Below are 19,473 nucleotides of genomic sequence, written 5' to 3'. Positions count from 1 at the left end.
GGATGGCGACGATGGCGACGGGGTGAGCTTGAATTGCGACATGCCATGTCCAAAGTAATAAATAGGAGACAAGAGCATAGCAGGGAATAGGCAGTGTTCAGTCTGTCGCATCTCAGCAATAACCTTCCTTCGTGGCAATTGTGCTGTAGCCGACAATCGCAGCCCTTGACGATGGGCAACGACATAGAAGCCTCCCCGCACACCACACGGATCAGTGAAGATGCCAATTCGCTCAAATCATCGGCCCACGTGGGCAGAGAGGAACTTGCGGACATCGTCCCACCCCATGAGACCTACGAGGGCCGGCATCGCTTCGACCCGCAGGCGAGCTGGACGATTGAGGAAGAACGGCGTGTGGTACGGAAGACAGACCTCCGGCTACTAACATGGCTCTGTCTTATGATGTTTGGACTGCAGGTAAGTCTATACATTGTGCTAGTCGATCACAAATACTGACGTCCACAGCTCGATCGTGGAAACATATCGAATGCGCTCGCAGACAATCTTCTGGAAGACCTTGGCTTGACTTCTGATGACTACAACAATGGAACAACGATACAGTTGGTGTGCTTTCTGGCCGCTGAATTTCCAGTGCAGTTGTGAGTATCAACGATTCTCCTGTTGAAGGCTTTCTCTGACCGTGTTCTAAAACAGTCTCACCAAACGCTATGGCTTCAAATATATTCTCCCAACCATGATGCTTGCTTGGGGAACTGCATCTTGGGGCCAGGCGTGGATGCACGACCGAACTTCGTTTTACCTTGGCCGCGCAGCCATCGGACTTTGCGAAGGTGGTTTCATCCCCGGTGTGATCTTGTTTGCGACCTACTTTTACAAATCCAAGGAGCTTTCTCTACGCCTGGCAGCTTTCTGGTCGACACTCAACATTGCACGTGTCATCTCTGCCTTGCTTGCAGCGGGGATTCTGGAGATGCGCGGTGTTGGTGGAAAGCCAGGCTGGTTCTGGCTATTTCTCCTCGAGGGCCTTTTGACAGTCATCATCGCCATCCTCTCGTACTTGTATTTGCCCACCGCCCCGACATCCACCAAGAACGTACTTTGGCGTCAAGGCTGGTTCACTGAGCGGGAAGAAGTCATCATGGTCAACCGTATACTTCGAGATGACCCTGCCAAAGGCCTTACTGCTCTCAAAGAGCCAGCAACATTCAGGGACATCCGCGCGGCCTGGTCAGATTCCTCCATGTGGGGTCTATACTTCATCGGCCTTGTCGCTTACATCCCTGCTTCGCCAGTGCAAGGGTACCTCACTCTCACGCTTAAACGCCTCGGCTTCAGCACCTTCAACAGCAACATGTTGACAATTCCGTCTGCGGCTCTCCAGGTCGTCACTATGCTAGCATTGGCATATTCAAGCGACTACTTCAACGAACGCACTTTCCACTGCATATTCGGCGAGTTCTGGATCATGCCGCTTCTCATCGCGTTGTTGACGCTACCCGATGGTGGCCGTGAATGGGGCCGCTTTTCCCTAATCACGCTGATCTCCGGGTACCCATATTTCCATCCTCTGGTCTCTTCTTGGATATCCGAGAACACTTTCGACGTTAAGAAACGTGCGATTACGGCCGCAACGTACAATGTCATTGTGCAGATTGGGTCTCTGATCAGTTCACAGATCTACCGCAAGTACGACGGCCCGTACTACAAGCAGGGAAACTCCGTTCTTGTGGCTATATGCGCGCTGAGTGTCATTACTTTCCTCGTGCAACGGCAGACTTTGGTCCGCCTCAACAAGAAGAAACAGAAACAGTGGGACCAGATGACTTCGGAAGAGAAGGCTCTGTACCAAGCAGACATCATCTCCCGAGAGAAAGATGGCAACAAGCGGTTAGACTTCAGGTTCACACTCTGATCTCGTTGGGAAACGATAGCCGATGGAATCCACAGACAGTCAATGCCAACATGCATAGCTGCATCACATGGTCTCTTCAATGGATCCGACTTCCAACCAATGGCCCCTCGCCTTTCAGTTGCACCGAACTACATGCGACCCGTCGTTGAGATTAACCCTAGGTCGCATTCCAAGTCCGAATTCCAAAGCTTTGATACCCATTATATACCATTATCAAAGAGACAGCATCGGAGATGATTTCACTTATACTTCCAATACACTTTGAATCATTCTTGTTGTGGTTTTCCTACACAACGTTGCGGATGATCGCGCGTCGACTGCGTGTATAGTGAGTAAACGTCTCTGCGTCGGCTGCAGAGAGCCGCCTTGTTCAACGAAGACGTCTCTAGTCTGATCCACTTTCCATACCGCGCCCCACAATTGCCCAGAAACATCGCATGTCGTGATTGCGGGGATCAATGACGACCTCGGGAATCTCCACGATGTTACGAGTCATTCCGAAACCCTGATTACCAAGGCCGCGGCACCACAGCGCCCAACTCGCTGCAACTGCCCAACTGAGGTTTTCCGTCCGATGCGGCAGGCTACATCGCCGGCATCGCCCTTCATGGGGAACCCGCCGCTTTCGGTGTAGTCAGCAGAACTGTTGAAGGCTTTGGTAGGACTTGTGACTGGTAATGGCGGTTGTACTCGAGGCATCACCTTATTCCAGCGTCCATTGAGAAATCAACTTGTTGTTCAATCACCGAATCGCTCATACGAACGCAAGATGGCTTGGGAAGAACCTCGCAAAACGGGCATGCAGTACCGCCGCCTAGGTAACTCAGGCTTGCACGTATCTGCGCTCGGCCTGGGAGGATGGCTCACGTATGTTCACTCGTCTCTTTTCATGGATACACCTGAGAAAATACTTATCAGATTGCAGTTTTGGAGGCCACGTCGAAAATGGTACCTTGTGCCTACACGCTCATCAGCCACTCAACTAACGTCAACGTCAGAACTCACATTCTCTATCATGAAGACGGCCTACGATAACGGGATCACGTTCTTCGACACGGCGGAGTCTTACGCCGCAGGTCAGTCCGAGATCATCATGGGCCAGGCCATCAAGAAATTTGCATGGAACCGCAACGACATTGTGATATCCACAAAGCTCAACTGGGGCGGCGCAAATGGCGAAGTGCTTGTCAACAACCACGGACTCTCGCGCAAACACATCATCGAGGGTCTTCGCGCATCTCTCAAACGCATGGATCTGGAGTATGTCGATATAGTGTATGCGCATCGTCCGGATCGTCTTACACCCATGGAAGAAACAGTTCGCGCATTCAACCATGTCATCGAGCAGAAAGGGTGGGCGTTGTACTGGGGCACATCTGAGTGGTCTGCAGACGAGATTGCCGAGGCTTGCGGGATAGCGAAGCAGTTAGGTCTCATCGCACCGGTAGTCGAGCAACCGCAGTACAATTTGCTCGAAAGGAAAAAGGTTGAGAGCGAGTTCCAGCGTCTATATGCGCGCTTCGGGATTGGACTGACTACATTTTCGCCGCTGAAGTTTGGGCTGCTTAGCGGAAAGTACAATGATAGTCCGGATGCGCCGCCAGCAGGATCGAGGTTTGCTGAAGGAAAAGATGGCTTTGTGAGTGGGATGCGCGACCGATATGGAAACGAGGAGTGGAGTGGTATGATCAACAGTGCGAGGAAATTGAAGGTAATTCAAGTCCCCATGCATCCTTGATGGCATCTAGCTAACTGCGAGCAGCCGATTGCGGATAAGCTAGGCGTTAGCCAGTCGCAGTTGTCGCTTGCGTGGTGCTTGAAGAATCCGCATGTATCTGCGGTGATCACTGGCGCATCAAGACCAGAGCAGGTGGTGGACAACTGTGCAGCTTTGAAGATCATGGACAAGCTTACGCCGGATGTGATGGCTGAGATCGACGCAGTGGTCGGGAGCGTTCAGTTAGATCCTGCTCGGCAAGATTAGAAACACTTGTTAGCTTTTGAATCAAAATAGACCTCGTTCACCAGTGCAGTGGCAGTGAAGATGTCGGTTGACGATGTCCGTATTCTCATGTGAACGCCTGGAATGCTACCGGGACCGCACGCTATGCAACAACAATTATGGTTCTGCCTACAATACTAATGTTTCTTGGGTTGAAGATTCTTGACGTCCTTCTCTTGAGGCAAGATCTCGTGAACCTTCATATCTAACCCAACCCAGAATTTCCTGCCTCGCCACTCTACTGTAACACCTCCCCAGAAGGCGGTGACCCAGACTGGTAATGCGAAAATCTCGCGGCCGAGCCACGCAAATAAGAAGTCTATGAAGTTTCTCCTCGCGCCATCAAGTAGACTAGGTTCGCCCGGTGTCTTGTTGCCAAGCAGAGGTTCTAGAACTTCGGTTCGGTGGTATGCAGAGGCTGATCGTTGAGGCAAGATGAAGTCAGGGGTGTCGGAGTCGATCTCGACGGTCTTTGCGCAGTGCAGGAGCAGATACTGGACATAGTCTACAAGGCACCATACGGATAGGTGTAGAAGCCAGATCAGGAAGAAAGAAGTCCATGTCGAGCTGATGCCGATGTTGTGGAAGAAGGGTAGTGTCGTTAGAGCATAGGCGCCATACAGTCCACAAAGAATACTTTCTGTTCCTGGCTCCACAAACGTAGCCAAAGTCACCGTGAACTTCCGTACTCGTAACCATCGAATGCGACGTTGCAGGTAGGCCATGACAGACGTATGGCTGATTGGCTGGAAGCAAAAATCACCGAAGAGCATTGCATGCTTGCCCCAGGCCTCCTTGGTCGTTCCTGGCTCGGGTTTGTAGCCCCGTTCCTCGAAAGCTTGAGGTTGCTTCCACAACACATCGCCAATGAGATGGTCCTCGCAGATATTGTCAGAGAAGAAGTCGATACCGGGGGCGCGGTTCGGGTTCGACGAGGTAACGTAGTTGAGATGGGAGCGACGGAACATGGTGCTTTTGCCCATAATGCAGGGTGCCACAGCGACTGTGTTGATGGCTTGGTAGAATTTGGCATGGGCAGAAGACATGAAAGCTTCGTCGAGACGTCCTCCGCCGCGTTGCAGCAGCTTCTTGATGGTGCTGCTGGAGTGATTGCGCGGATCGGAAGACGTGCTTGCCGCAATACTAGTCGACGCAGCTACAGCTTCAGGCTTGCCTCCGAGCAATTCCTTCCGGTCCTGAAGCGAGAGACCTTGCGAGTCGAGATCTACCGTAAGAGGCGTTTGGTGAACGAACTTATACTTGGTCTTCTTGTTGCCATATTCGTCCTTTCCAAATCCACATAGCAGGTCCACCAATCGTCCGCAGACACCCTTGCCGACCCAGACGTTGCAGTCAAGTACCCATACGATATCGCCCTTGGCCTCCCTGTAGGCGCGACTCATGTTCCTGATTTTCGGATTGGGTCCCAGCGCGTTGTTATCCTTCAGTAGCAGCGGATCCTCCTCTTCGACCAAGATCTGTACATCGGCCTCCGGGAAGTCTTTGCATAGGTGCTCGAGGATCGGGAAGGCGGGATCGGAACGCTCGGGAATGCAGAACACGGTGTTCAGTTTGTCTTTGGGATACGTCTGGCGGAGGGTGGCTGCAAGGCACTCGTACAATCGCGGATCGAGGCCTTTAACCGGCCGTATAACGGTGACTTGAGGGACTTCGTGCTCTTCCAACGTCGTTACGCATGTTGCCTGCTGGGGTCTCCTCCAATAGTAGCGGAATAGTTGGACGAAGCCGATGGCACAGACACTCCAAACTATCACCCACCAAATCAAGCAGCCGGTCGCAATGATGGTGCGCGACATAGAGACATCTTGTCCCGTCGCGAGGTTAGGCGCGCGAAGCATGCGCGACAGTATGGTAGGGTCGGAATGAGGGTGGGATGTGTTGGCGAATCTCGCAGCGCGGAGGTTGCGGAGAACCAGGAAGCGATGAACGCCAAGACGCAGTACCACTTGACGATGTTCAGGGGTATTGTATAGATGCACTTCCACAAAGATGGGCAAAGGAACAAGCGTAATGTAGCTGTGGAAATTGGAGCAGCTTCTTGTCCTACAATCGTTTGCTGATCCGAACGGTCCGACTTCACCGCCAGGGACATCCATGGATCGCGATTGTTTGTTGCGATCAGACTTCCTGCACACCGACAAAGCAGTTCACCCGACAATGGTTCCCATAGATGGCCATCTGCGAATTGATTACTCACTCTGGATTTTGGATTCGTTCACTTTTCTAGTTGACCACCTGATGACGAAACATTTGATCGCCCAAGACTTTACACAATCCGCAGACTTTCTTGACGCTGAACATCATACAGCTTGTGCGTGAAAAGAAGTCCGCAAGGATATATTAATACGTTAACACACTTTTGTGTGAGTGAGATAGAGACATGTATCAGCCCAAAAATTTCGCTATACAGAATGAAGCCTTCTTGAATTTATGTGAAACGCCATACACCGATGGAGCTCAGCCTTTCTTAAGTTTTTGGCTTCTTGCGCACCAGGCCTGCCGTCAAAGTGTTCACCCCATTTGCAGCGCTTGCATTGGTAACGGGTGTGGGTTCTACCTTTGCCTTCTTCCTGACTGTGCCTTCTCCTAGTATTTGCGCGGACTCTGCAGGCTTTTCTGCGCCAACTGCCGCTTCTGATGGGATATCGGGTTTCCTCTTCTTTCGCACACCCATGACCATGGTAGGTGTCACGCCGTTTGTTGCATCCGAAGGTTTTACTGGAGCTACATACTCCTTTGTCCCCTTGACTGTGAAGCTCCAATCGTCTATGCCCCCGAGAACAGCAATTTCCTCTCTCCACTTCCTCGTACTTCGTGCTGCTGCCTTTCGGTTTGCGAAACTCTGTTGCAAAAGGACCTCATGTGCGCGGTCGTAGTTCTTAAGTGAAAAGCAGATGGTGCCACGTGAAGAAGCGGGCCATTTCCAGTATGGACTGTTCTCGGGAGGGTTCTTGGCGGAGCTTGAAGAGATGTTGGATGATGTCGATAAGTTTGAAGAGCTGTTCTTGATCTTTGGCAGGACCAAGGGAATTGGTCCATACCTAGTTTTAGCCTCTTGTCGGCGTCGACTAGCCTTCTTCCGTTTTGGACTGGGCATATTCTCTTGCGAATCAAGCTGTGAGAACGACTGCGACGCTGATTGTTGCGAAGGCATGTCCTCATCTTCTTCGGGTATCGAAGGCTTGGGTGGTGTTATGACGACCCAGATGAAACCTACTATACGCCCTGATGAGCACTCTTGCCTGAAGGCCATGAATTCCCAGAACTGGTCAAGTGTCTTGACGCTCTTCCAGTGCCCATTGCTTCTCGAAGGTGTGCCTCCATCTACTACCATGGCATCGGTACCCCGATCAGGAAGTTCTTCGTCCAGTTCGTCAAGGAATCTGGCTTTGGGGTCGTCTGGAAAGTGTGGTATGAGGCAGCGCGGTGGAGCGGCAGGATAGGGAGCGATCTGTAGGAGCGGGTGTGCGGTTACCCAGCGTCGAGGGGTGTTCGGTACGGGGGGTGGAGGAATGTATCGCAGCGTGTCGTATGGCTCGAAGCCCGGTATCACCAGGTAGCCTTTGGCCGTGGACTCCGATTGGACTGACGTGCTATCCGCCTTCGAGCCGTCATCATCAACCAGTCGTTCAGCGAAGGGCTTCCGCTCTCCTTCAGCCTTGTACTCCCATATGATGGGATCGAGCACTCTGCACCACCACCTGACCAAGCCCCTGTCATCTAGCACATGCTTGTTCTTGTTCTCGATACTTGCCGGAAACAGGTATTGATCCTGTGCCCTGGCGAAGAGAGACACTACCAGCTTCTTCCCTTCCCTCTGTCGTTCTCGTGCTAGCCAGGATACAAAGGTTCCACAAATGGCTTTCAGAGGTGACGCAGACTGGGCTCGCGGCAATTGTAGTTCGGAGATGTAACCCGTCGAGTCGGCTTTGGAGACGAAGATGGTCGTGAGGTTTCGCGTGGTGTAGATCAAGACTTCAATTGCCAATATAAGAAGTTCCTCGGGCAGTTCTGCGGCTGCCGCATCTTTTGGAACTATTGACGCTGCCAAGGTCTGCGATTCGCAGTATGTTCGTTCGGACTTGCCATGGGGCGGCGCGGAGAAGAGGGCGGAGGACTTGGAGGGCGGTGTTGAGTAGTGATAGAAGGTAATGGGCACGTCTTTTGGCAGTTGTTCGGCGAGTAACTCTTTCAGCGGCTTGGAGACCCCAGCGCTCGTCATGATGACCCAAAAGAAGCGCAGCAAGGGGAAGAGTCGCGTATCGGGGGGCGCACGATGGGGGAGCAGCGGGCGCGACTGGTGCTAGCGTTATTGCGGTAAGGCGCGATCCGCGTGCCGCAACTTTTCGATGATCCGAAGTGACCTCCGCCAGCAGCAGCACGCCCGCCCGCCGCCAATCAAGCCTCTCATACCTCGCTCACCACTTGGGAGTGCCGCAATGACTTCCAAACGACCGCTCCGATCACTCGTCTCGACCGCTTCATCATCACTCCGGCCCGCGCAAATATCCAGAACGTCCTTCGTGCGGTCCTCCGCATGCGCATTTACGAGCACCACCCCATCGAGGTCCACGGAATATGACGCAGAAGCTACGCCAGCCGTCGATAGGCCGAGATGGAAACAGACACCTCCGCGAATGATGGCGCCTCACAGGATACGGCCGAAAGCCAGAGGGGGCGTTTACCAGGTCAATGAGGACCCGAAAAAGCTGGACGATGCGTATATACGCATGTTGGGCCCCGGAGGAGACAAAATGCTGGGAGAAGACGTCAAGTGGTTAGCCGTCACACACAAGAGCTTCGACCACGGAAGGAGAGGGTTCAATGACCGCCTAGCATACTTGGGTATGTGTGCATATTGCAAAGGCGGACAGACGGGAGGCTAATGTAAAGGGTAGGACGGAGGATAGTCGAACTACAAACAACACAGGCGCTCATAAACTCGCCGCAGGAGAACCAATGGCCGAGGGATCCCAGTGGTGTACCAATCAGCGACGAGTTTGGACGCAAACCATACCTACACCCCGCCTTGAATGGGCTGCAAGGCTTGACCGATGAGGCCGAGAGTCTGGTCTTGAGCAAGACACGGCTAGCACCGATAGCAGAGCGGTACCGCCTGGACAAGGTCACACGGTGGACACCCAAGAGGGTATGCTCGAACCTTTACAACACCCTAGTCCGCAGGCTGACGAATTACAGGCGGATAACCTCCAAGGCTCTGGTTTTGAAACTGTCCTCATGACTTCTCTATACGCCATTGTCGGAGCGGTCGCTCTCGAGCGTGGCGGCGAAGTGGCCAACAAGGTTGTGCAAGAAAAGATACTCGCACCGCTTGGCTTCAGCTTCTCGCCCGAATCATGACCTGGACGCAATTCGATTCTGTACAAAACCACTGCCAGACTGTGTACCATATTGTAAACAAGAACCTGACATGGCGAACATCGCGAATTTCAATCAAAATACGTCTTCGCCATCACATCATGTCTCCAGGGTTACGGTCACTTTGATATCACATCCAGTGCGAATTGCCAGGTTTGACGTAAGTATATGAAGGCTTGTGTGAGTATGGTGATCCTCCCAATTCGCGATTCGAGAAACGCTCAGGTGATTAATGGCATAACGAAACTATCCCTCCGGGCAACGGACTTATCGTCAAACGTCACGGATAATAGCAAATCTGATGCGGATGTGAACACGAAATAATGTGAAGATTGCAGGACGCATACGAATCGAACGAGCCGCACACTGCTAGCCCAGGGTATAAAGATGAACACCTCCAAGAAAGAACCTCTCGCGACCCGCTCAAAACGTCAAACCCGGCTTGTTCTTCCTCCAGAACATAGCTTTTGCCGCGTTCACTGTCCGTGGTGGCGGGTCAAACTTGGGCTGTGCCTCCTCAATGTCCATTTGCTCCATCTTCCTCTGCGAGTTTCTTTTCAACTCCCTTTTCAAGTTACGCTCATCCTTCTTGCGCATCCAAGTGATCCAAATGCAGTAGCTTGCGCAGATGATGCCAATACCGCCTATTACACCACCTATCACCGCACCAATGAGACCTTGGCTCTCCCATGCAGACTGCTTGGGGCGTTCGTAGGCCGCGGGCGTGGATTTCGGGCAGAAGGTAACAGGCATGACCATGTTGTTCTTTTGAATGGCTTCAGCGAGGAAGAAGTTATTGGTTTCATAATCCGCCATCAAGTAGACTTGGCCTAAGAAAGCGGTCCCGAGGTAAAATGGTGTGTCGGCTGACTCTTCTCGGTCTTGGATGGGCGTGATGTTGGAAGCATTCGTGAGGACTTCAGAGGGTAGTGTGACTGTAAAGCCATCTTCTAGCACTATCGAGAACGTGCCGTTGAAAGCGTTCTTCAACCTCAGAGAATTGTCGCCCCATGTGTTATCCTTTTCGGCGCCCAGTCGTTTGATGAAGTTTTGGGTGATATGATACGGTAGGGAAAACGGGAACTGTTCAGTCGTAATCTGGGCTTCGAAGTCCTCTGCCTTTGTCTTCATATCAGTGAAGACCGTGTTATCGAACAGTGATACGTTTGCGTTATCCTCAGAGTTAGTGATGACGATATCCTTGATGCGGACGCTCATCGGATTCGGATTGTCGATCTTCATGGCGTATTTGTGTGTCTCTCCCGTGAAGCGACCTGAGTCGTATCCCCCAAAAACGTTGCTACCGTTCACCGCGCCTCCGGCACGCTTGAATCCCTGTCCGATGTAGAGCGAGTATGTTTTCCCAGCAATGATGTCTTGTGCAGCCAGGTCCCGAAGGAGAGTAGAAGACAACCCCATGCCAACTCTTCCAGGTGTGATTGACCCCGATTCTGCGACTTCGATCGTGCTGTTCTCTACCAATGTTTGTGATGCACCGTCCGTCTCGAAGTAATGTGTGTACAGTCGTAAAGTCTCTCGACCGAAGAATCCTGTGAAACCCTTTTGGTCATCGTCCAAGGTCTGAAAGTTGTCGTCTTTCACAAAGCTATTATACGTGTCAGCTAACAAGTCAAAGTATCACATCGACAGTTAAGCATACCTAGTGGAGTCGCGGTCGTTATAGAAGCCCCCTGTACTCGTGGCACAGTTGTCAAGAGTTGTGTTCTTGCAGTAGTTGCTCGACGCGAACGAGATGTGGTTTTGTTGTAGCGATGGCCAAAGACTCTGATTTTGTGCTGGCGTTCCCAGTCCGATGAAGGATCCATATTGAAATTCTGATGAGTCGTGTACAGCCCGCTTGTGGATGTCGACATATATTGGTTTCTTGGTGCAGTTTGAAGCAATTGTAGACTGAGCGAACAGTAAAGTTGCGGAAAGGCACAGAACGAAAGACGCCATGATGGAAGATGAGAGACGCTTGAGTCCAGCAAGCTGAAAAGCGGGTAACAAGGTGTTGGATAACGCTTACAACACCAACAGGCAGGGTGAACGACGACGATGACGAAACGTCTCAAACTCGACTTGCGGAGGTGCCAGAGGCTGTAGGATGTCTTTGTAGGCCTCCATCATCTGTACCTTGATACACTAAGATGAGCATGCGGACAGTCAGCCAGTCAGGCAAGGGCCCAGCTATTCTTGCGTGCGGGAATATCCACAGTGCTTCTGCTGGTCGCGCATGAGTGCATTCCTGGGCACCATCTAGAGCCGCATGGGACTGGACCGCTGCCGAGAGCGCCTGCTGATGCCGTTGTGGAATTACCACGACCTAGGGAGGTGCACCCCATGGGCGCTTGGAATAGAAAGATGCGCAAGGAAGAAAGATGATCCCTCTCCGATGGTAAGCTTTGCCGTCGCAGAGACACTGATGATTGGGTCGTCATTGTACCAAAGATAGCGGGCGTTTACGAGACCAGGCCGATTGGGTAGGGTTGTCTCGCGACATTCCCAAGCGCCCGCTGCACGGACCCGACTGCAGGTGTGGATCTGACACCACCAGGGCAGTCGCTATTCTTAAACTCCGGCTCACCACAGTCTGCAATCTCAAAGGCATGTAGATTGCGTACCCGCTCGGTGAGATTTTGATACGTTTGGAGGAAACACTCGGAAATAGCCGTACAACCTTAATCCCGCATCCCCGCACGCCGTTCTCGTTGTTGCTCACGGGGTAATGTTTGTGTACAAAGTGGTTGCGTGCCAACATAAGGTATACTTGGAAGACTGTGCATTGATTTCAATTCGTTTTTAGATCCAGAAGGGACAGAAGTCCTGATTGCTCTGCAACTTATGCTCGCGCAATAGCATGACCCTTTGACGGCTGCGCAGTGTGTGTCAGGGCTGCATTGCTAGGGACGAAGGGGTTAAAACAAAGCGCTTGCACTCTTACGATGCCTACGCCATGTGGAACACGCAGTGAATTTATGTGCCCCTCTCATTCGCGGCACTGCTCGGTGCAAGCATGTTGACTCTGTTCACAGTGGACTTCATGCATCGCACTAATGCTGTAGTCACTGGGTCACAGCCATATAGTACATGAGATCCACTGCAGCGTGGACACTTTCTTCATTGCGTGAGTTCTACGACTTTCTATAGCTCCTGGAATAAGCTCAATTCCCCACCTATCACACAGCGTGTGAACGTGGATTGACTTTGGAAGCTAAAATGTCGCTTGATGATGACTTTGGAACACCTTCAAACCCAGCCTGAACCCCGTACTCCTTCACCCGCTATGCTAAAAGACTATCCCACGTATTCCACAGGTAATTGGCGTCGAATCTTACCGACATGTATGAAAGCTTGATGTACATTAAGAGCAAAAAGGGAAACGTCCAGCAGAACGCAACAATGAGCATTGAAACTCTCAGGTGTTGACAAGCACCCATCGCTTCTCTTTCTCGGTAGGTCCTACCCTTGCGGCAACTACGCTCAAGGTGTTGCTGATGGCGTCCTTCGGTAGCTTTGGGAATACCTTTTTCAGCGCCTCAATCATGCCAATCTTGGTCAGATCTTTGCCCTCAATTTCAGCCTTGAAAGCTGCAAGTTGCTCGGTAGGCACCAATCGCTTAGCTTTTGCTGGCTTAGTTGGAGTTCCTCCTGTTGACTTCTGTGGGCCGTTCAATGTGTTGAGCAGACCATTCATAGAGCGTTGAACCAGAGGTACCCGCGGAGGGTTCATGGCGCTCTTAGCAAGGTTGTCTTTCTTCGCAGCAGCGCCGGTACTTGCAACAGTCGCAGGATCCGGTTCCCAGTATGCCGTAGAAAAAGGATCGATCGAAGTCATCTGCGGGTCCAACAGAAACCCCATTGAGAACCCTTTGAAGTCGGTGCATATAGCATCTGAACCATCGTTCAACCTGGAAACCCTATCGGCATCCTCCCAGCATAAGCCAGTGCTGACAGGAACTAAATCACCACTAATGAGTCGCCGTTTGAGTTGTGGGTCTTCTTCGTCGTCGAGGAAACCATCCAAGTCGTCTTCTGCATCTTCTTCGTTGTCATCTTCGCCGTCAGAGTCAAGGTCTTCTCCTTCCTCGGGTTCATCCCACTCCGCTTCAGAGTCGTAGTCATAATCGGTGTCCTTTCGGACCCTGGCAATGGGGTTTCGTGCGAGCCGAGAAGCTTCCGCGTCGGTATAAGGCCTGGTGTAGGTGCCATAGTACGGGGGACGGACATCTTTGCAGAAATGTATGTACTTCATTGGGATCTCTCTAAGCATTTCCAATGGGCTTCTGTGGACAGTCAAGTCGATTGGACGATCCGACGAGCCATTCACACGTTCGATAACTTCGGCGATGGTCGCAGTCCGATGCGCTGATCGACTCCGTCGTGGTAAAGAAGATACCAAGGTCTCTCGTGTGATGGTCTCGGTACCGGTACCGTTGTGCGCGATGAGGTTCTCTAGCCGTGTTCGCGCAGCCTCCAGCCGCTCCGGATCGTCGAGCAGGGGATTTATGGGAGCGAGGATCGTATGTGGTGGGAGATTGAACGGTAGAAAGTATCGCTCGTAGTCTGACTGAGCGTTCTTGACGATGTTTTTCTGTGGGGATGGAGGGGCCAAATTAGTTTTGACTCCGGATGTGCTAGATAAGGATGTGGACGAGGCAGTAGGGTTCTGGGATGAAGCTACCACGGCCTGTCCTGGGCTTGATCCCGCCTTTGGCTTGACGAAGAAAGCGTTCAGCTTCATTTGGGACTATCCAAAGGTTAGCACTGTTCAGGTCGTACTCCAAGGACGAGGGTCGGCTTACCCGTGCCTTCTTTGCCTTCTCCTCTTCTGCCCGCTGCTGTTCCTCCTCCTTGAGGCGCTTCTTCTCATCTCGTTCCTCATTCTTCTTGCGCTTCTCCTCCTCTCTCTGTGCCTTTTGTTCTGCCTTGACCTTCTCCTCAGCCTCTTTCTGCGCCTTCTTCTCTTCTCGCGCTTTGGCCTTCGCTTCCTTTTCTAGACGCTGGGCTTCTTTCTCTTGTAATGTCAACTTCCGCCTTTTGCCTGGTTGTGAGGGGGTGGGAGCAGAGACGTTGCTGCTGTTTGGGGCGGTTGAACTCGGAGCGCTGCTCTTCAGGGGTGACGGGGTTTGAACAGAGAGAACTGAAAGGGGCGTAGAGGCCTCTGATCGAGTCTGTTTTGACGGAGTTGAGACGGTAGGCTCGACATCGTCGTCGTCGGTGTGTGGACGCTTCTGGGGCAGCGGCGCAATGGGTGTGGGGTCCTCCATAGTGCACGGCGGTTGCTGAAAGTGCAGCCGATAGGCTTTGTAGGTCTATGAAAAGTCGATAGTGAGGGACCCGATGCTCAATTCTGAGAAGATTGTTGTGGTCGAACAAGCAGCGTGGTAGCGGTAGCGGACGTTGACGCGGGAGGAGACGCGAAGGTCGAAGGCGCGACGCGCAGCGCGTGGAAACCGCGAACGACTAGTGGGCTAATGTGGGCCTAGTGCGGGAAAGTGCGACTGGGGTGCAATCGCTCGAATGGCGTATACTTTAGCGATTTCATGCTCTGATTTCCTTTTAGCGTTACGGCCAAACGAACGCGAACATCAACACGTCGAGCACCACTATTTTACTTGTGCAAGACGTGAACCAAACAGATTCGAAGCGATTCTTATGGCGAAGCTTAGTGATAAGCGCGCGAATAGAACTGCCTTTCTTGGTGTATCCTGCACGTGTCGTGCCTGCCATTTCGCAGTACTCACGCGCGGCCGCGCTTTCTGTGACTGGCTTCTTGTCTGCGGCGCTCTCTACGGGCCTCTTGCTCTATCGACCTCACAGTAATCGGTCACATACCTGCTAGCAGCTAACCCGGTATCCGCGAAATTGCATACCATCATTCGCCACTCTGCGCTTCGCCATGGATACAAGCGATTTCGATGACATGTTGTTTGGTGAACACGACGTGCAGGACGCTCCTGAGGATACGGAGGAGGAGGATTTAGAAGATGAGTTCCTGTTCGCAACTTCCCAACGAGAAAATATACCGTGGGATGTGTGCAACAACTCAAACTCAGCTTCCTTGGCCAATGGCAACGCACTGTCTATCCAGGAAACACCTCAGTATCAGCGTCAGGAGCACACTCTAAGACCCATACGCGACAGGTTCTCCAGGTACTCTCACTCTGAGCGTGTTATGACTAATTCTGTGCAGACATTGGGTGATCGCTCGCATCGAAGCGATGATAGAGTTGATTGTGAATGCTCAGCTAGAGGATCTCGAATCGCTCACTATCACGCTGAAGTCCCGTGCAACTCTGTCTCGCCGACAATCTGCCACAGCCGACGGTCAAGGACAAGCTCCCGAACCGAGAGAACGCGATATCAATTTTCCAGGAGCAAGTGCGCAAGAGGCATGGAACTTCAGTGTGTGAACCCAATCATGTATACATACTGAGAACGTTAATGGCCGTATAGCTGTACTAGTTCGTATACTAGAGCTTATTCACGCTGGTCTCGTCGATGGTACCGTCATGACGAAAAGGTCAACTTTATCCCTGTATGAGGACAACAAGAAACTGATTTGAGATAGAGACATGTATTATCGACATCCGGACTTGTTCATCAAGCAGTCGATAGTCGACCGATACGTGGATGATTTGGCTTGTACCTTTGGCATCACTAGATCCCAATTGAATGTGGTGCGCTTGTCTCAGGCATGTTTCTGGAAGCACAGCTGATAGCCAATTTCAGACTGCCGCTGCGAAAGGCCTACTGGCGGGCAGCTTTAGGTTAACTCGAAACGACGGCCATCATATCGACGGCATAAGTGAGAAAGAGGTTTGACGAGCGTGCTGGCTCAGGGATACCTTCCTAACACATCACTAGGGGATACTCGTTCCCAGTGTCAATGATAACGACACCCTCGACTTAACGGACGTGCAATGGGTGCTCATTATCGAAAAAGAGGTATAGTTGGTGCTCCAGGATTACTTATACTAACGCTAATGCATGCTTAGGCGACCTTTAGGTCATTGATGAGTTCACCACGGTGGCACACGTTGGGCTCGAGCGGAACAATACTGACTGTAAGCCTGACTGTTTCTGTTGCCAATGTCACCTAATCATCAAGACAGGCGAAAGGATATCCAGACCTTGCTTCACGGAAGCTTCTGAGTCAGTTAGCTGCTAAGGCCCCTCACATCCCCATGTATGCTCTGATGGACCTTGATCCCGACGGTATCGCCATACTATCGACGTACAAATATGGGTCGTATCGTCTCGCGCACGAAGACGTTACATCCACGGATACAGCCACACCAGGCTTGCCTAACATTCGCTGGCTTGGTGTAAAGAGTCACCACATGAGTGGGGCTCCGCTAGACGAAGTGCACCCAGAGACAGGCACGAAGCCTCAGCTCCAAGGTCTGATGAGACTGACAGCGCGCGACCGCAACAAAGCAGCGCGAATGCTAGAGTGGAACCTGTGCGCAGAGGAGGGCCTCGAAAAGGGCTGGAGGCAGGAGCTACAGAAGATGCTGATGCTCAATGTCAAAGCTGAGATGCAAATACTTGACGAAATGCCAGGTGGAGTGGTGTCTTGGTTGAGCGACAGGCTCGGGCAGGCAACGGAGGTGGTGGGCGGGCAGCGGATAGATGGCGAAAGGCCAGACGACGGGATGCTCTTTTGAGATCTGGAGTACCCCTGAGAGGCAGATGCGCTTCCATGCGCAGGGTCCACATGTGTTACCATGTAGTCGTGCAAGACAGACAGATATCGAGCGGCAGGGATGGCGAGGTTGAGGTCGGAAATATTTTAGGGTGTCAAGCCAGTGAGACGCCTCTTAGGCGCAACAAGAATATTCCAAGTCTTGCATGTTTGCAATTGGGCATCGCATCCCAAGTGGCATGCAACTCGTTCGATATGACAGAATTTGTGTAGGGTGAAGCGGCAATGGCCCAATGATGGAAGGCGGGTGGGACGAAATAACCCGCCAAGCTTGGCGCCAGCGCATCTTCTCGATCACGGCAGCTCATCCAACAACTCAGACGGCGTCGCATAGCGGCAATGCATTGACCTGCAGCTACGGAACCAGAACCCACAACAATGGCCGGCATGTCTAATGATCCGCGCGTTCCCTTCCAGGCGCCACGGCTCCCGCACAGCGCTGCCCCTCCGACCGACTGTGAGCAACATGGCTCAGGTACCGCCGAGTCGAGTGCAATCCCACACCCACTGACGCCTGCAACGCCTGCAACGACCACCAGACAGTCGGTGCCATTGGGCGTCTTCTCGACTCTCTTGGGGAACAACACCACGTCCACGCTTAGTGCCCAGCCTATACTGTCCGACGAGCCCGTCCTCGCCCACACGCAACCACTAGATGCTCCCGAGGGCCTGTCTGACTTGACGGCGAGCTCAGGCTCGGTGCCCAGTGCGACTACTACCCTGACCAACACACTGCCGCCCACCCAGTCTGCTGCCCTGCGCGCCCTGAACGCCCCCGCCTTCCATTCCTCGCCCTCCAAGAGCAAGTCTGCCAAGTCTACATCGAGTCGGACCACCGTCACCAGCCAGCCCGTGGTAGTACGCACATACTCAGGCTCGCGGCACGCATCGCGCTCTGGCTCCGGCTTCAACACGCCACGCTCCTTCGCCATGAACGGGCAGACACATGCGTCGGCCCTGTCAGCCGGTCTGGCAGGCAGGAGCGAGCAACTACCCTCCGCTGACGACTTCTCTTTTTCGGCTATCCTTCGCGCGGTTGACCCTGAGATCAGAGACGCCATCGATGCCATTGCCGAGATCTGCGCCCGAAGCAGAATGAGTCTAGCCGACGAGTACGACTCTCACCTACCCCCACAAGGCGAAATAACAAGCGGGGGCTCGGGATGGGCCGCAAGTACAGGAGCATTGGCCAGCCGAGGTCGTTTGAACAGGATCAGTCAAGGATGGACTGCCGCAGACAACACACTCATGGCAGTGCCTGAAGCGAGCAGCTCTAGCGAGCGGCTGGCGCAAGAGGGTAGGGCCGAGAGCAGTAAGAAGCGTAGTCAATCAGCATACGGAAGCTTGAAGAGCGTCATCAGTGGTGGGAGTGGTAAGAGGAAAGCCATAGATGGCGATACTTTCCGAGACCAAGAGGCTGGCAGCTCGAAACAGGTCGAAGCCTCAAATTCGGGGCCCGCTTGGGCAGTCCATGCATCCACCTCGTCTTCACATCCAGCAATCACCATTGCCGCACCTACGGCTTCGAAACAACTATCACTCGATACATCGTCGGCAATGCAGGACGTTGGCAAGGACGCCAATGGATCATCGAACGGACGGCCTCTGACTGCAACACCACGCAGAACCCCTTCACACCAACGCGGAGCGTCTATGCGCAGTCTACCGGCATCACGAGCACGTTCCGGCACTCTTGACTCTATAAAGGCGTGGCTACCATGGCCCCGGCCGTCAGATCTCGACCAGAATAGTCGGCAGGAGCTGACAAAAGCCGAGGACCGTCTCAGAAGCATGCTGATATCGTCGTCCCAAACCCTTGGGAAAGGTAAAGCAACAGTGCGCGTCATTTGAGAGTCGGATTAGTTCGCATCTCCAAAGCGTTGAATACTCCTCTTGAAATAGTTTGTTACATATCGCAGATACCCAAGGAGAAGCTGAAAGTGTACGAAAAGCAGAGTGGGGTATGCTTGTGCTTTGCGTAGGAATCTTGCTCTGAAAGACACAACGATGAACATGAATAACGTATTATGATAATGACTAACGACAATTAAATAGCTCGATGCAATAGTGTAGATCAATTCAAGCCTACTTGCAGCCTCTGATGGTCTATCGTGGCTACCTCTTTCGGATTGGACAATCTAGGAGCTTCAACTCAACTAGCCTTTTCAAGTAACAAGTGTGCATTAAAACGTGGGGTAGCTGCTTAGCTCACCTCCATCTCCGCTCTCGTTGACGGTATCAAACATCATGAAGTAGACATCAAGACCACGACCTTCTCCAAACTTGAGACCAGAACAACACGATGACACCCAAAACAAGAGAGACGCGAGTCGACAGCTTCATTGACCCAACACTCCTCCCATCACTACACAAGTCACTCACTCTCCCCGACCTATGCGATGACGTCTTACTACTCATATGCGACTTCTTGGACGACCATCACCAGCAACACGGCGAGACTCCATGGAAACAACTCTCCCTAGCAAA

At 52.5% G+C, this 19,473-nt stretch overlaps 9 protein-coding genes across 9 annotated transcripts; 5 read left to right on the top strand and 4 right to left on the bottom strand.

Moving 5' to 3' along the window:
- Positions 1 to 171: 171 nt before the first annotated feature.
- Positions 172 to 1,873, top strand: J4E93_002823 (uncharacterized protein; the record flags this gene model as incomplete). The annotated part of the gene is made up of 3 exons (XM_049340764.1): positions 172 to 417; positions 466 to 599; positions 655 to 1,873. The coding sequence occupies 3 exons, from the start codon at positions 172 to 174 to the stop codon at positions 1,871 to 1,873; spliced, it is 1,599 nt and encodes a 532-aa protein (XP_049201646.1).
- Positions 1,874 to 2,642: 769 nt separating this feature from the next.
- Positions 2,643 to 3,857, top strand: J4E93_002822 (uncharacterized protein; the record flags this gene model as incomplete). Its single annotated transcript, XM_049340763.1, has 4 exons — positions 2,643 to 2,740; positions 2,799 to 2,821; positions 2,872 to 3,584; positions 3,636 to 3,857. The coding sequence occupies 4 exons, from the start codon at positions 2,643 to 2,645 to the stop codon at positions 3,855 to 3,857; spliced, it is 1,056 nt and encodes a 351-aa protein (XP_049201645.1).
- A 155-nt stretch (positions 3,858 to 4,012) lies between these two features.
- Positions 4,013 to 5,734, bottom strand: J4E93_002821 (uncharacterized protein; the record flags this gene model as incomplete). Its single annotated transcript, XM_049340762.1, has 1 exon — positions 4,013 to 5,734. The coding sequence occupies one exon, from the start codon at positions 5,732 to 5,734 to the stop codon at positions 4,013 to 4,015; it is 1,722 nt and encodes a 573-aa protein (XP_049201644.1).
- Positions 5,735 to 6,363: 629 nt separating this feature from the next.
- Positions 6,364 to 8,118, bottom strand: J4E93_002820 (uncharacterized protein; the record flags this gene model as incomplete). Its single annotated transcript, XM_049340761.1, has 1 exon — positions 6,364 to 8,118. One exon carries the CDS (start codon positions 8,116 to 8,118, stop codon positions 6,364 to 6,366), a length of 1,755 nt encoding a protein of 584 aa, XP_049201643.1.
- A 217-nt stretch (positions 8,119 to 8,335) lies between these two features.
- J4E93_002819 (uncharacterized protein) lies at positions 8,336 to 9,257 on the top strand (the record flags this gene model as incomplete). The annotated part of the gene is made up of 3 exons (XM_049340760.1): positions 8,336 to 8,741; positions 8,795 to 9,045; positions 9,096 to 9,257. The coding sequence occupies 3 exons, from the start codon at positions 8,336 to 8,338 to the stop codon at positions 9,255 to 9,257; spliced, it is 819 nt and encodes a 272-aa protein (XP_049201642.1).
- Positions 9,258 to 9,698: 441 nt separating this feature from the next.
- J4E93_002818 (uncharacterized protein) lies at positions 9,699 to 11,234 on the bottom strand (the record flags this gene model as incomplete). Its single annotated transcript, XM_049340759.1, has 2 exons — positions 9,699 to 10,881; positions 10,936 to 11,234. 2 exons carry the CDS (start codon positions 11,232 to 11,234, stop codon positions 9,699 to 9,701), a joined length of 1,482 nt encoding a protein of 493 aa, XP_049201641.1.
- A 1,459-nt stretch (positions 11,235 to 12,693) lies between these two features.
- On the bottom strand, positions 12,694 to 14,545 carry J4E93_002817 (uncharacterized protein; the record flags this gene model as incomplete). The annotated part of the gene is made up of 2 exons (XM_049340758.1): positions 12,694 to 14,025; positions 14,081 to 14,545. 2 exons carry the CDS (start codon positions 14,543 to 14,545, stop codon positions 12,694 to 12,696), a joined length of 1,797 nt encoding a protein of 598 aa, XP_049201640.1.
- A 1,656-nt stretch (positions 14,546 to 16,201) lies between these two features.
- Positions 16,202 to 16,948, top strand: J4E93_002816 (uncharacterized protein; the record flags this gene model as incomplete). The annotated part of the gene is made up of 2 exons (XM_049340757.1): positions 16,202 to 16,205; positions 16,410 to 16,948. 2 exons carry the CDS (start codon positions 16,202 to 16,204, stop codon positions 16,946 to 16,948), a joined length of 543 nt encoding a protein of 180 aa, XP_049201639.1.
- A 416-nt stretch (positions 16,949 to 17,364) lies between these two features.
- Positions 17,365 to 18,837, top strand: J4E93_002815 (uncharacterized protein; the record flags this gene model as incomplete). The annotated part of the gene is made up of 1 exon (XM_049340756.1): positions 17,365 to 18,837. One exon carries the CDS (start codon positions 17,365 to 17,367, stop codon positions 18,835 to 18,837), a length of 1,473 nt encoding a protein of 490 aa, XP_049201638.1.
- Between the last annotated feature and the right edge of the window lie 636 nt (positions 18,838 to 19,473).

Source organism: Alternaria ventricosa (genome assembly GCF_023758065.1).
Source record: "Alternaria ventricosa strain BMP 2768 chromosome Unknown scaffold_4, whole genome shotgun sequence".
Lineage (NCBI taxonomy): Eukaryota > Fungi > Ascomycota > Dothideomycetes > Pleosporales > Pleosporaceae > Alternaria > Alternaria ventricosa.
The sequence above is the reverse complement of the archived record's forward strand: the minus strand, read 5'-3'. Positions and strand labels throughout refer to the sequence as shown.